This window comes from Molothrus ater, chromosome 1 (genome assembly GCF_012460135.2).
Source record: "Molothrus ater isolate BHLD 08-10-18 breed brown headed cowbird chromosome 1, BPBGC_Mater_1.1, whole genome shotgun sequence".
Lineage (NCBI taxonomy): Eukaryota > Metazoa > Chordata > Aves > Passeriformes > Icteridae > Molothrus > Molothrus ater.
In genome coordinates this window covers 140206066-140219348 of record NC_050478.2, presented here as the reverse complement: position 1 = coordinate 140219348, position 13283 = coordinate 140206066, and the positions used below count along the sequence as shown (strand labels likewise).

The 13283-nt window shown below is 35.3% G+C and overlaps 1 protein-coding gene across 1 annotated transcript in view; it reads right to left on the bottom strand.

Annotated features, from left to right (window-relative positions):
* The window catches only part of MTBP (MDM2 binding protein), a 28640-nt gene that overhangs the window by 12897 nt on the left and 2460 nt on the right, over nt 1-13283 (bottom strand). Inside the window, exons 6-15 of the mRNA XM_036404363.1 lie at nt 12406-12550; nt 10771-10888; nt 10096-10230; nt 9234-9328; nt 8378-8450; nt 6676-6793; nt 3660-3833; nt 2428-2541; nt 1038-1202; nt 585-678 (exon numbers count right to left, since the gene is read on the bottom strand). Coding sequence (XP_036260256.1) covers nt 585-678; nt 1038-1202; nt 2428-2541; nt 3660-3833; nt 6676-6793; nt 8378-8450; nt 9234-9328; nt 10096-10230; nt 10771-10888; nt 12406-12550 — 1231 coding nt within the window. The remainder of the gene's footprint in view (nt 1-584; nt 679-1037; nt 1203-2427; nt 2542-3659; nt 3834-6675; nt 6794-8377; nt 8451-9233; nt 9329-10095; nt 10231-10770; nt 10889-12405; nt 12551-13283) is intronic.

The window sequence follows — 13283 nt, the reverse complement described above, 5'->3', positions numbered from 1 at the left end:
GGGCTGTCTTAAGTGACACAAAGACCTATGGGTTTCATGTGAACAGTACTGAAGGCAAAACATAACTAAATATAAATTTAAACATAAAACCAATAGGCTCTTTGACTTCAAAATTACTTGATATATGGTATCAACTATTGACTATCAACTATTGATATATGTTATCAACTGACTATTTAGGAAATACGACAAGATTAGAACATGTTGCACATGTTGACAAAAACAGCTTAATTATTTATATTTATTAGGGTATGTTGTGAGAAAGAAAAGCTTTTGTATGTTTTCCTACCATGGCTACTATTTTCTAGAAGTGCCATTTTGGAAATTTAGTTTTAGAATTATTATACTTTTAGCTAGCTTCCAGTTGCATTTAGTCAATAAAAATCCAAACAATACTTCTTTAAATACCAATAAACTACACTTTTGGAAATTGACAAAGAATAGTTTTAGCCTTAAACAATATTTTCTTTGAAAGATTATCAAAATGTGAAAACAGTTTACACTATGGTTATCAACATATAAAGTTCCTCTATAGTAAAGTTTAATGGCTACTCCAAAGAAAATCAACAGTATTTCATTATTACCTCATTTTTTGTTTGTTTTTTTCAAAGTTTTCCAAATTCTGAAGAACATGTCTTTCTGGCCACTCCAATGGATTTGGCTCTATTAAATCAGGCTCTGCAAGAAATACATATTGGACAACCCTAAATAAAGAATCTTATTCCTTAAAGAGATAGATATACAGTCCTTTATCTATAGATACTCCTCAATGCCACTCTCTAAAAGTATGTAAACAAAATACAACATTGGTGATGCAATCAGAAATGCTTTCTGGACTTTTTTTTTGTCAAGAAGAAAAAGGAAATGCAAGGGTAATTTCAGTTTGCAAAATAAGCCTAGAAAGCTGCTTTACTTTTTCTTTCATGTTTTCCCCTTTTGTTAAAAAGACTTTACTCCTTTTAGTAAAAGATTGACAACCAGTATAAGAAAACATCCAAGGAAAATAAGCAGCAAATTTTGTAAATAAAAATACTTACCATGAGTCTCAGTGCATGACCTGGTTTTATTGCAGACCTTCTGTAGAACAGGTTTAGGAAGATTAGTGCTGCACAGGTCCAAAAAACATTCTCTTGTGAGTTTTAATAAGCTTTTAAACTCATTGGTAGAAATAACTACAGGCTGCTTGGTCAATTCCTTTCTCTCTAGAAAAGAAAAAATAAAAGGTACTGCATCTGCTAAGTAACAAAGAACAACAGGAGCCTGCTAAAAAACAATTACACAAGAAAATCCCCACCCAAAACCCATAACACAAGTAAGTTAACTTGACATTTACCATTGTACCGGTAAGATATGGGTGGTTTATTCCAAAGACAAGGGAAAAAGCAGCCGTGAGAAGAGCTGAAGCTGCGTGTGATTCATGTTTTTACAGTCCTTTAACTTCTGGATATATGCATTCCTGAGTGTATCCAGGTTTGAATCCTCCAGAGACAAACACCTGGGCTTGCTGAGTCGCTGACAGCCTGTTCTGGTCTCTGGTCATTTTATCAAGGGTCAGGTAACTGTGCTGTGATTTAGGACAATCAGTGAATCCCAACTGCTCCTACTCAGCCTCTTAATGGAAACGGGTGACCCACTCAAAAGAAACTAAACCACAAACTCTAAAGCAAGCCCAGCTTCAGGGTTGAAGCAGACAGGAATCTGAGAATGACTAAGTAGCAGGGGTGTGGGGTGGGAGACAAGACTACTTACAGAAATCTTATTTTCTTTAAGCCGCTATTCTGTTAATGATAATACACTTAAATTACCCCTACAGCATGCCATTTTCAATAAGCCAGACAATCTCTCTGAAGCATTTTTTCTTTTAATTGAGTCTCTTTAAGCAATGGACTTAAGATGGAAAAAAAATCAGGACACTCAAATGGACTTCTCTGCAATGTCAAAAATCTAAGGAGGATGATCCTTCAAGTTTTTATTATGAATGATGCATCATGATAAATCTAACAAATCTCCAATGCATGATTTTCCTCTGCTGCTTAAGACTTTTCAAAGAAAGAGTAAAATTTTAAAAAGCTGAAAAACCTAAACCAGAATTCTTATTTTTGTAGAAGGCATATCCAGCAGTAAAGGGTTTTGGGGAAATCATCATAGAATTGCATAGAATTAGTTCAAGACTATGCTCAAAAATTCAGAGTATTCATGTAACAACCACCAGCACTAATACAGTGTTCTCTTTTCCATTATCTGACAGAGAAACATGGATGTACTTCCAAGTTTCTTTTTAAACTTCTGCTATTTCTTCACAAAGTCATCAACACACTTTGGTTGTCAAACAACTCTGGTTTTGTAAGGTGAGCCATCCCATCCAATGTGAACTAAAGACCTTTTAAATACCAGTTTGAGAATTACCAGAGCTTTCCCATTACTTACTGAGATACTCCTTCAAGGCAAAGACTTGGAGACGTGACAGTTTTGTTTCTCTCTGTACAATATCCTCTCCATAATAGCATGGCAGAGACTTGATAAAGTCAGAAATATGAAAGCCTGTATAGATTAGAAGAAATTTTTATTACAAATCTCTCTTTGGAGTCATTACTTAATAGAAGATAGAAACATAGGAAACATAAAAATCTCATATTCAAAAGAAACAACCAGATTTTCAAATATGGCTAATCATCAAAAAAACAAATTTATTCCAATTGAACATCAGGAGGATCATTTCAAAGAGATGCCTGACTATTTTTGAATTTCTGTACAAAACCTGTATAATGACAACACAACATGACTAACATTTAAAGAAGGTAACAAGATCCTAAGTTTGATACCACAGAAGAAAAGTTTTCTCCCAACATATGGTCAAGGACTTTCAGTCTTCTGACACTGTACTAATGGGATTTTAATTAGGATAAATGGCTGAGTAGTCAGTCCTACCACACACAGATTTATTTCACTATTATGGAATTAAGTAGATGAGATGCAGGTCACTGTGCTCCTTTTCTCTACCAGTGTTATTGAAACAGATACAGGAGTTAGTAGAGTTATCTGGTAGGTGTAGTTGTAAAATGACAATACTCCATGATAAATGGCTGCACACCTGCTCTTCCCTAGTGGAGCAGTTAGGATAGGAGTGCCAGCTCATACCCTAAACATTGTGCAGTAACATCAGCAAAGGGACTGAAGGTTATAACAAAACTCAATTTGTCTACTGGCCCTGCAGCTTTTATTTTAAATCATCAGTGAAACAGGACTTTCAAGAGATATTTACACAGATTTTTGGCACGGGCTGGCAGGTCTTTACACCAACAACACACACTTTCTGAACTTTAAGCTGTCACAAATTTCTTTTGCATTAATATTACCTGTACGTCCCTTTACAATAAACAAATTTCAACTTACCTCGATTATGAGAAATAACTGACAATAACTTTGCATAGTCAATTGTAAAAATATGGTAGCAGTAAATTCTGTGACTAAATAAGCTCTTAGTATATTTTCTTATGGATCTGGAAAAATATTCTTAAAAGACACTTTCATAAAAGATGTAATATTTGTCTTTGTTTTCCTTAATACTGACTGGAGTGAATAAAAGGAACTTACGATATTTAGAACTTACCATTTGCCTGCATTCAGATACTCATTAAAAAAGAAGTGATCACTCTTACCTGACTCTGTTTCTTCTGCTTTTGCCTTTAGCTTTCCATTTACTGCAGCAAGAGTGGCCATCCCATTGATCTGGCCAGCTGAATGAATCAAGGTTGCTTTACATCCTCCAGAGCCATTGCCTTGTAGCAAGAAATAATATCGGCAAGATTCTCCTTTCAGTTCAATTTCTGGAACTTAACAAAGATCAAGGCATAACTGTGAAACACCCTCAGGAAAACATCTTTAAAACAAACTATAATCCATCATCAAAATTCTTTTATTTGCTTTCTCCTGTTCTGTGAGAAATCTTACTAATCACTAACCAAGAGCTCTTTAACTGGGCTAAGTAAGAGGCAAGTCTTTAACTGGCAAAGTTACATTTTTACCATGAAACAATAAAGAGAAGTTTCTGTTCTGCTGGGTAAAACCAGGCCTTTTTGCATATGTGCATCAAAATAATGTAAGTGTTCAATGGACAAACATACAACCCTAGAAGAAAAGGAAGTATTGTACACACTCTTCCCAAGGACACTGCATTATTCATTAATAAAAGGTTCACTCCCTGCTTTACCCTTGTGCCTGGATGAAAGATAAAGACATTCTATTTTTGAAGACTGGCATATAGTATGCAGTTTTGAAAATAAATTAATGTGGGACCTGACAGTAACAGTGAAAGGGGTTTGCTATCTTTTCCCACAGAAAACACTTTACAGTACCTTGGAAGACACAGCAATCAAGATAATGAATACTTCTTGATGTACTAAATTTCAAAAGTCAAATATTTTAATTTTATAAGATATTTGCAGTACTCAATAATTAACTCTATGGGAACTTAACATTTATTAGTATCATAAATTTTTGTTAGCAAGAAATAACATATTCCTATGTTTGTTGAAAATTTATAGTTGGACATGGGAAAAGAGGGGAAACCCCACTACCTCAATATATAAATTCAGAGTAAGAAAAATAACAATAAAGAAAAACTATGCTAGAAACTTTGCCATAATGTCCTGTTTCCCATGTCATTTGAAATATTCTCCTTTTCCTGTTTATCTTGGCATCTCAAAGCTGATTCCTGATGGGTAACCTTTTATTTCACAATTTAATCTTAGCATTTAAGAACTACCAATACCAAGAATCATACCTTCCCCACATATGGGAGAGATTAAGGATTCACAAATCCTTAGTAGAGTGAGATTAGTGTTAGCCACTAAAAAATAAACAGTTTTCAATTAAACAAAAAATACATTTAAAAAGCAGTGTTTCTTCTCCTATTATGAATTTTACTCAAGAGGCTTAATAAGAACCTATTGTGCATTACTGATCACAGAATAATTAATAATTGTACAAAACCTTTCCACTGGAGCACAGGACAAATATCCTGCAGACACTGGGGATCTTGTGCTCATTTGACTGCATCAGCAGTAGCTCCCCATCAAATACAAATGCTGCCGCTGTGACCACCTCCACACTCTACCACGTCCCAACATGCAGAGATACCTTTAAATCTATATAATGCTGATGCCATTTGGGTTTTGCCTTTTTGTTTTTTTATGCTCTCTATATTCTTCACGCATATATTTGTAACTCTGTCACCTATTGTATTAGTAGCTAATTTTTCCCAATACTTTTCCACAGCCTTTCCCTAACCAGAAAGACAAAAATTCCAGAGCTCCAAGCCCCAGGAGGTACAAGGCCCCATGCTATCTCAGCTCTTCCTGGGAACCAAGGCTCAGAACAACTCTTTGAGATACATACTCATAGACAAAGTACAACTAGTGCTGAAGGGGGGCTCCAGAGAAGGGGCTTGACTTGGGGGGAATTACATCACCATTTGTCCTCATAATTGGTGCTTTTTATCAATTATGCTAATTTCCTAAAAACCTATAAATGTACTCATCCTTAGCAGGGGTGGGCTTTTGTGGACAACTTTCCATTACTGCCTCTGAAGGCCTTCATTAAAGATCCTCTTTTATATTACCTACTTGCTAAAATTATCTCAGGTTTCATTTCCAGGTTGGGAAAAAGGCAACACTGCCAGCACCCATTCCATAATTAAGTTTCTGTCCTGTTATACAACTCTACATAATTCCTCTCAGTTTTTTCCTGTCCCTAAACCTGAAAAAATATCAGTCACAAATATGAGACATCCCGACCTGCATGCTTGCTTAAAAAAATTGTCTTAAAGTGGCAACAGCAATAGTCACTGTTCCTTGGAATCTACATTAATTATATATTAGACCATGTATAAACAACGAGATTATGAAAGAAGGCAGAATCCAGCACTTCATTGTGTCCTAGTTAAGTACTTTAAGCACTGGGCTACCACCAAGTTCTTTTCAGCCTGATGTTTTCAGGTGCTTACAAAGCTCAGTCACTGCTTGAACAGTGCCTCCACTTGCAGAGCACATTTACTGGCTGACTGAGAAACTTCCCCCAGCCTCGGTCTGCACTGATTCTCTTCTCCCACCTTCTGAATCAGGTTTCTAAGCACTGGCACGGGGTGTGAGAGTCAGCTGCCATCACTGCAGGCCTACAGGGAGCATGTTCTCAACCACAGGTTTAGCACACTGGCTCCCAGGTGAATGGAGGCATTCAGCATTTCTTAATAGTCTGTATTTTCCCAGGAAGAGATTGAAAGTAAATGCAAGTGCACTGAAGAACCTCTGGAAATAGTTAAAAAAGAAGGGAAGCACCTCAATGAAGCAGACTGGAATTCCATCTGCAGAAGTAAACCTCCCACCATGGATTTTACAATCACCTTACAAAGATGTGTGGAAATTGGATCTTAACTGACAGACAGGACACAAAAATGGTTTTAAGGAGATGTCTTGTTTCCCCAAAGTTTGCCATGATGTTACCATTTTTCTTCCTACAAGTCTGCATAGCTGAACTTGCATTCACCAAATCTTACCGTGTCAATGAAGACTACAATCACTGATTTGATTTCATTGGAAAGAGAATCCCAAATGTACAGAAAAAACTCACCATGTATACACACACACACACACACATAACCAAACAAAAAACACGTACCAGAAATGACCTTGGGTTTCTTAGCCATATATTCCTTCCATTTCTTGCTGCTCAGCTGGGCAGGAGATGGGATCACTTCACTGCTTACATAACATGGCAATGTAAATAAAGCTCCCACCTAAATAAGGAGAGCAAATTAACACATGCAATATTAGTGAAACCTGTTTTACACTTCATTCTTGAGCTACTGATTTGGCACTATTTCAAATCTATCTAGTTGAACTGAAGAAAAACATCTCCACTAAACATACCTGTCATTCACATCAATCAAAATGGAACTGCATTTGACACAAAAGCTGTAAAAATTGTGTTTAATTTTTGGTCCAACTGAGGGATCATTAACTGCTGAATTTCCATTTCATACATAAAAAGACATTTATTATGTATTGCAAGTGTCTCCACACCCTGGTTACAAATGTTTTTGTAGAGCAGTATCCAGAATGAAAAGAGAATTTGGGGATAATAGTAGGCATCAGTGACTCTGCATTCCTATGAAAAAAATTCTTATTTTATTTTCCTTCCTACATATTACCTTGTCTCTTAACCAGATACTGGACTATGTTTATGTCTATGTTTCTACATACACTTCAGGCCAATAAGCACTAATACAAAAATTGCAGACATATTTGAATACCCAAGCAATAAAGCAATGCTATTACAGGTATAAGAAAAGCCTACAAACATGCAGTATTTCCAGCAGGAGACTGAAAAAAATCCCTATGAGAAACTGTTATTTTCAAAATATATTCAATTCAACATGTGCAGACTCTAAAAAGTAACCTGAGAATGTGTTTTCACTGTTTGGGCACCTTCTTTAGAAACACTAGAAGAAATGTGAGCCCTCTGATTGTAAAAGGTGTATGACCAAGTGTTCAGTGCTCTTAAGTAAAATGAAGATTACCTGGGATATTTACCAATCTAAAACCATTTTAAAAGATACTTTTGGTACAGCATTAGAAAAAGGACCTTTTCCTATTCTGGCTAAGCTAACGGAGAAGGGAGTAGCAGGGGAGAAAAGAGTTACTAAAAACCCAAATAACAAACTGAAAATAAAACAAACAGCCTGATAATGGGATACTATCTCCACAGTGAACAAAAAACATATGTTATTCATAATAAGTGTACCACCATTTTCCAAGTGCAGGTTTTGTTTTGAATGGCATAGATTTATTTTATAAACACTAAAACACTTTCCTAAACAAGATGTATTACCTTGTATGTAAAGGTGATAGGATGTTCAGGAAAAACATCTTCAAACTAATACTCTCACTATCATTCCAAGGCAGAGGAAGGAGGGAAAGAGTAGGACTGTAAATGTTTCATGAATTCTTTTTAGCCAAAATCAGAATATGCACATATAAAATAAAAAAGCCTACCATTTCACAGTAGCTAGATACATTTTGTGGGCTGCACCCATGCCTGCCTTTTGTTAAAAAAAACAATAGCCCAATTACAGAAGCACAGAAATTATCTGTCAGGATAGGATTAGAAAATGTTTTAGGAGATTGAAATTTAGCTGAGATAAGGAGAAAACTTTTCAGTGGGCATGTATAGCATGGACCTTTGAAATACATGTTTGCTTTAGAACTAAGTATTGAAGAAGCTTAGACAGAGACCAGGTTTAAAAATATTATTCACATATCTCTTATAGGCAATATAGATACCTTCATTTTTCTACTATACATATATAAAAACGTTTTACCTTCCCAGAGAGAAAAGAAATCTGGTCCAAAAGCAGTGTAGATGTCTTCTTGTTATTCTTTCTTGACAGGCTCCTGAACAGAACAGTTTAAGGAACCTCATCTTCACAAAGAACGATGCACTTCTATTTTACAAATCAGGTTATCATCATATTTAAAAGAAGCACTGCAAGCATCTAATTTTTGATACTACAGTATCACAAAACATAAAAAAACTCACCTTTACAGGTAAAGTGATACACTTGAAAATGTTGTATGACAAAATACTCCACTGACATCTCTATTATAGGCTGACAGAAACAGATATTTATATATTCAAAATCATAGCAGGCTTATACATCCTAAGGTATTATTGGTACACCAAGACTAGAACCAAAAGTACATACTTTTAAAAACCAATAGTAATATATCTTGAGATCTCTGCAGCACACACACTCAAGAGAGAACTCCTCTGCTAAACCTTGCCACAGATTTTGCTGCTGCACAATAAAAACACAGTTTGTAAAAAAATGTTCCTGTATTGTGAAGCATGCTACATTGATTCATTACAAAGGCTTGAGGCATTTTTTAAACTTACCCAGAATAAACATCTCTATTCTTTTCCCACAAAGAACATGCACATCAACAGACAAATTATTAGTGCAATAGTATCAACAATACATGGTTACTGCTAATGTAATTTAAATTTGAAATTAAAAAATCCAGTTGTGAAGAATCATTGACTACTTTGGCAGGCTAGAATGGAATGAGCCCTTGACTATCCTCATCTGCCTCCTGCTTGCATGGGTAGATGCTGATCTTTTTCTTTCTGCTATAGACAATTATCAGTAGTAGTTTAGATCCTTAAAAAAAGGATACAGCTCAAACTCCAGATCTGATATAAAAATGGAAGGTAGATCAGAGAGCACCACCATCTGCAAAAATTCCAGTGCAGGACCATAGTAATGAAAAACCTGAAAAGAGATCAAATAAAAACCTATATATAGAACACTATATATGATGTTGTATCATCAGAAGTTCCTCAAGTGTTTTGCTGAAGGTATTAGCCTTGCAGATAACATCTGGAAGAGGTATAAAGGAATACAAAAACATTTCATAACATCACACTAAATTATATAAAAAAGGAAGGTATTTAATTTTTTTTTTATAAATCTGACTTTATAGAACATCAACAATGCGCATCAAATGAGTTCTCTTACCCAAAATAAAATATGATCTACCAGGAAGAGACAAATGTAATACAAAATGCACATGTTTTAACAATGAAAATAACAAACTCCAAGCCAATTTTCCTAACGCTCATTTTTGTTTTCATCAACACATATGATTCTGGAGTTCCTATAAATTATCCACTTTCAGTAGAAAACATGGAACACAAAGAGTGTAAAAAAAACCAAACTCAAACTTTTAAAATTAAGTGGGAAGTTAGATAAATACAGAATTCATAATTTAACTATTCTGGGTATTAAACGGAACAAAGTCTCAACTTCTACTTGAAAAAAATCTGGTATTGTATTTGTCTTCATCTTACAAACAGATGAAGTTTTAAGGACCTGTTTTGACAGCACAAGTGTACAAAAGAAGTATTCCTCAATTTTATCCAATAATTACTTCTCTACATAACTCAGTTCTGACTAAGGTTTCCCCAATTACTAATTTTCTCCAGAAAGTAAAACAGATGAATTCTAAAACTCAAAGAAAGATCAAGAATAATACTTGCTTCTGGCAAAGTATCAGTATTCCTCAATTGGCATTCTTTTTTAGCAGCAAAGCAAGAACTTAAATTTGCAGTCCTGAGTGTCTTGGCTGAAGTGCTCTTTATACAAAATTCTGGAAAATCTACTCCCGATGCAAACTAGAAACAAAAAAAAGGAAGACGATAAATGTGTCAAAAAGAGATCAAAATTACTTCTCTTCAGCCAGTTAGATGTGTTATTTTTAAAAATTAATGTTATTTTTTTATCAGATCTATAAAACTAAGAAAAAGACTAGACTTAGATAACCAATATTAAATCCAAAACCGTAATACTGAAAATGCAAACAATATCACAAAGGTCTCAGGTTTTGCAGAAACATTAGACATATGCTTGCAACAAGCAAGTTATATGACAATGATTTGTGATAGATACAAAACAATCTAATTTTGAACAGTCAGCTTAAAAAAAAATTCAGAGGGAAGCATCTGAATTTCTGAATTTCAGATCTTGATGCATTGATCTGATTTATCATTTCATCCTGCCACCCACCCAGACACATTACACATCACCTTTGAATTACATAGTTGAAACCAAATTTGAGTTCAAGTATAAAATGCACTGCATAAAAATGCTTTAAATGAGGTATACAGATGCTTTAAAAAATAACCACCACAATAATAAAATAAAAGTTAGCTTACCCTTCTTTCCCATATCTGAATCTTTCCTCTCCAGAGTTCATTTAAATCAATAATATTCATTATATCATCTGAAGATACGAAGTCTGCTGACAGATAGTCTGCAATCTTTTGCCAGCTACTGTAAAAATATCAAAGAATTACTCTTACTGTATTTAACATTACAATAAACATGCAGTGCAGTTTGGCTGAATTCACCTATGACCTCTTAGCACAAAACAATCTTGTGTATGTCAGGACAGACAACAAAGCTTTATAAAAGCTCTACATTCCACAAAGTAAAAAATATTATAGAATTTCTCATTCAGGGCTTGTAAAGGAAGTTGTTCATATATTCCATGGAAGTGACAGGAAAGAACTTTGACATCACATAAGGCTGGCAATGGCAAGCTGCAAGCACAGCACAATAATGTTGAGTGCTAGAAACTGCAGCAAAGCCTGGCAGCCATCAGTGGGGCTATCACTGGTCTGTCCATATGGTTTGTAGTTAACCCTCTAAATGGAGATATGACTGCAGCACAAGCACTATCTAAATTCAACAAGAGAGAACAGCCAGTAGCTGTGGATTCTGCTGGCAGTCTGTCTCCCAAGGGAAATCAGCACCATCAACAGAACAGGAAGAATAAGTGAAATAACTAATCAGAGATCTTCTACACTCAAATAATCTCACTTTACATAAAAAGCAGCAGAAAAATTTATTCAGTCAAAAGCTGGTTCCACAGGATGATATCAATGAGCACTGAGATCAAGCGTTCATGAAAGTCACTGAGTAACTTTCTTGTCCTCCACACACCTCAGGAGATACTGTATAGCAGATATATTGCTTATTCTATCCAAGGACTGAACATGCACCTTTTTAAACAGTTTTATTAATTTAGGATTAAGTTTAACCATGTACTCTATGAAGCAAATTTCAATCTTTTGGACATGGAGGGGAAGGAAAGTGGAGACCTTGCCAAGTTGTTCAGTATCCGCACAATCATTCACTTAATAGGATAAAAACCCCAAATCTCTGTGGTTTATATGGTGAGATATATCATGGACTTTATATGTCAATTAGAGGACAGTAAGTAAATTACTGGAATTGATTTCAACTTGAATTAATAGTCTCAGTAACTCTTCATACTGACAGAATCTTGAAAAACATACAGGAAGTAATAGAGCGTTTATACTCCTTTTTCAAAAGGGACAAATGAGGCACTCTACTTTTCCTCCCTGAAAAGTAATACCAAAGGAAATATAAAATTTAAATTAAAACCAGCAGTAGCATGGATTTACTTTAAAAAATATGGAAAACTACAATCAATATACAAGTTATCCCACAGCACAATACAACGTGAAAACATTGTATGAACACTGAACCCCTGGAAAGGGAAGAGAAAATATTTTACTCTTTGCTCCCACAGAAAACAAAAAGTGCAGAGGACTGGCTTTTTTGCCTGCTTCTGTGGTTAGGACATGCATTTACAATTAATCAGAATGAGTAATTCTCCCCTCATACAACAACAGACAACTAATTCATGTATTTTCAAAGTACACATGTAAAGTACCCAACAAGCTGTTTTTATTTCAACCCACTGATCCATGCTAACACAAAGCAGAAGTGACCTTGTTTTAGCCCTGAAATAAATGCCATACCCTTTAGCATCACGTGCAGCAATAGTGATCTGTGCAGAGTGCCACTCTCTCAGGTGTTTCAGGGCACCAATAGCAGGTAAGCAGTCCTTTAACTTGGGTCCATCACATTCAACAGCCTGCAGGATTACATCAACCATTGCTCTGCCTATAAAATAGTTGTGTATGATTCAAATATCATGATTCAGTACATTTTTCAGTCATTTAAGGATAGAATAGTATTGGTTATCACTGATTGCACTAAAACCAGCAAAAAGATCAAGTAACTACAGGATTTAACACTTTTCACACATTTTAACTCATCACTTGCTGCTCCTCTTTGATGAACACAAAATATTTCACCACTCCCTCAGTGACAATGAAAAGTTCTGTCCCTTTCTCCTCTCTCAATCAGCACTGATAGATGAGATTTCTCTCCTGTACAACTAGCTATGTCCTTTTCCTGCTTTTAACACTCTAAGCTGCTATTTTTCCTTCTTCTTGAGTTCCTCTGTTATCCCAAATGAACTTCTACACCATTGTATAACCCTAACATGCAAGGTGATATGTATCTCCAGTTTAGAAAATCCCAATCCAACAGCTGTGATGTATTTTCCTCCTCATCTTCTTGGCTCACAAGCTGTTAAATCAGATGTAAGCCTGATATCAACACAAGAAATTTCTTATAAAAAAAGGGAGATGTTGAGTTTTGTATTGCTTACTGTCTATGATTACTTTGGTGTCATTTCAGATAGACAAATTTATTATGTAGCTACTTTAAACTCTACTGAACTATAGCCTGCCAAAGAAACAAGCAGCAAACTAGTCCTCAAACTGATCTGCAATGCCAACCATGCTCAAGTTCCTAAACTACCTTCAAGCTACCAAACTAAGGTTCTCTG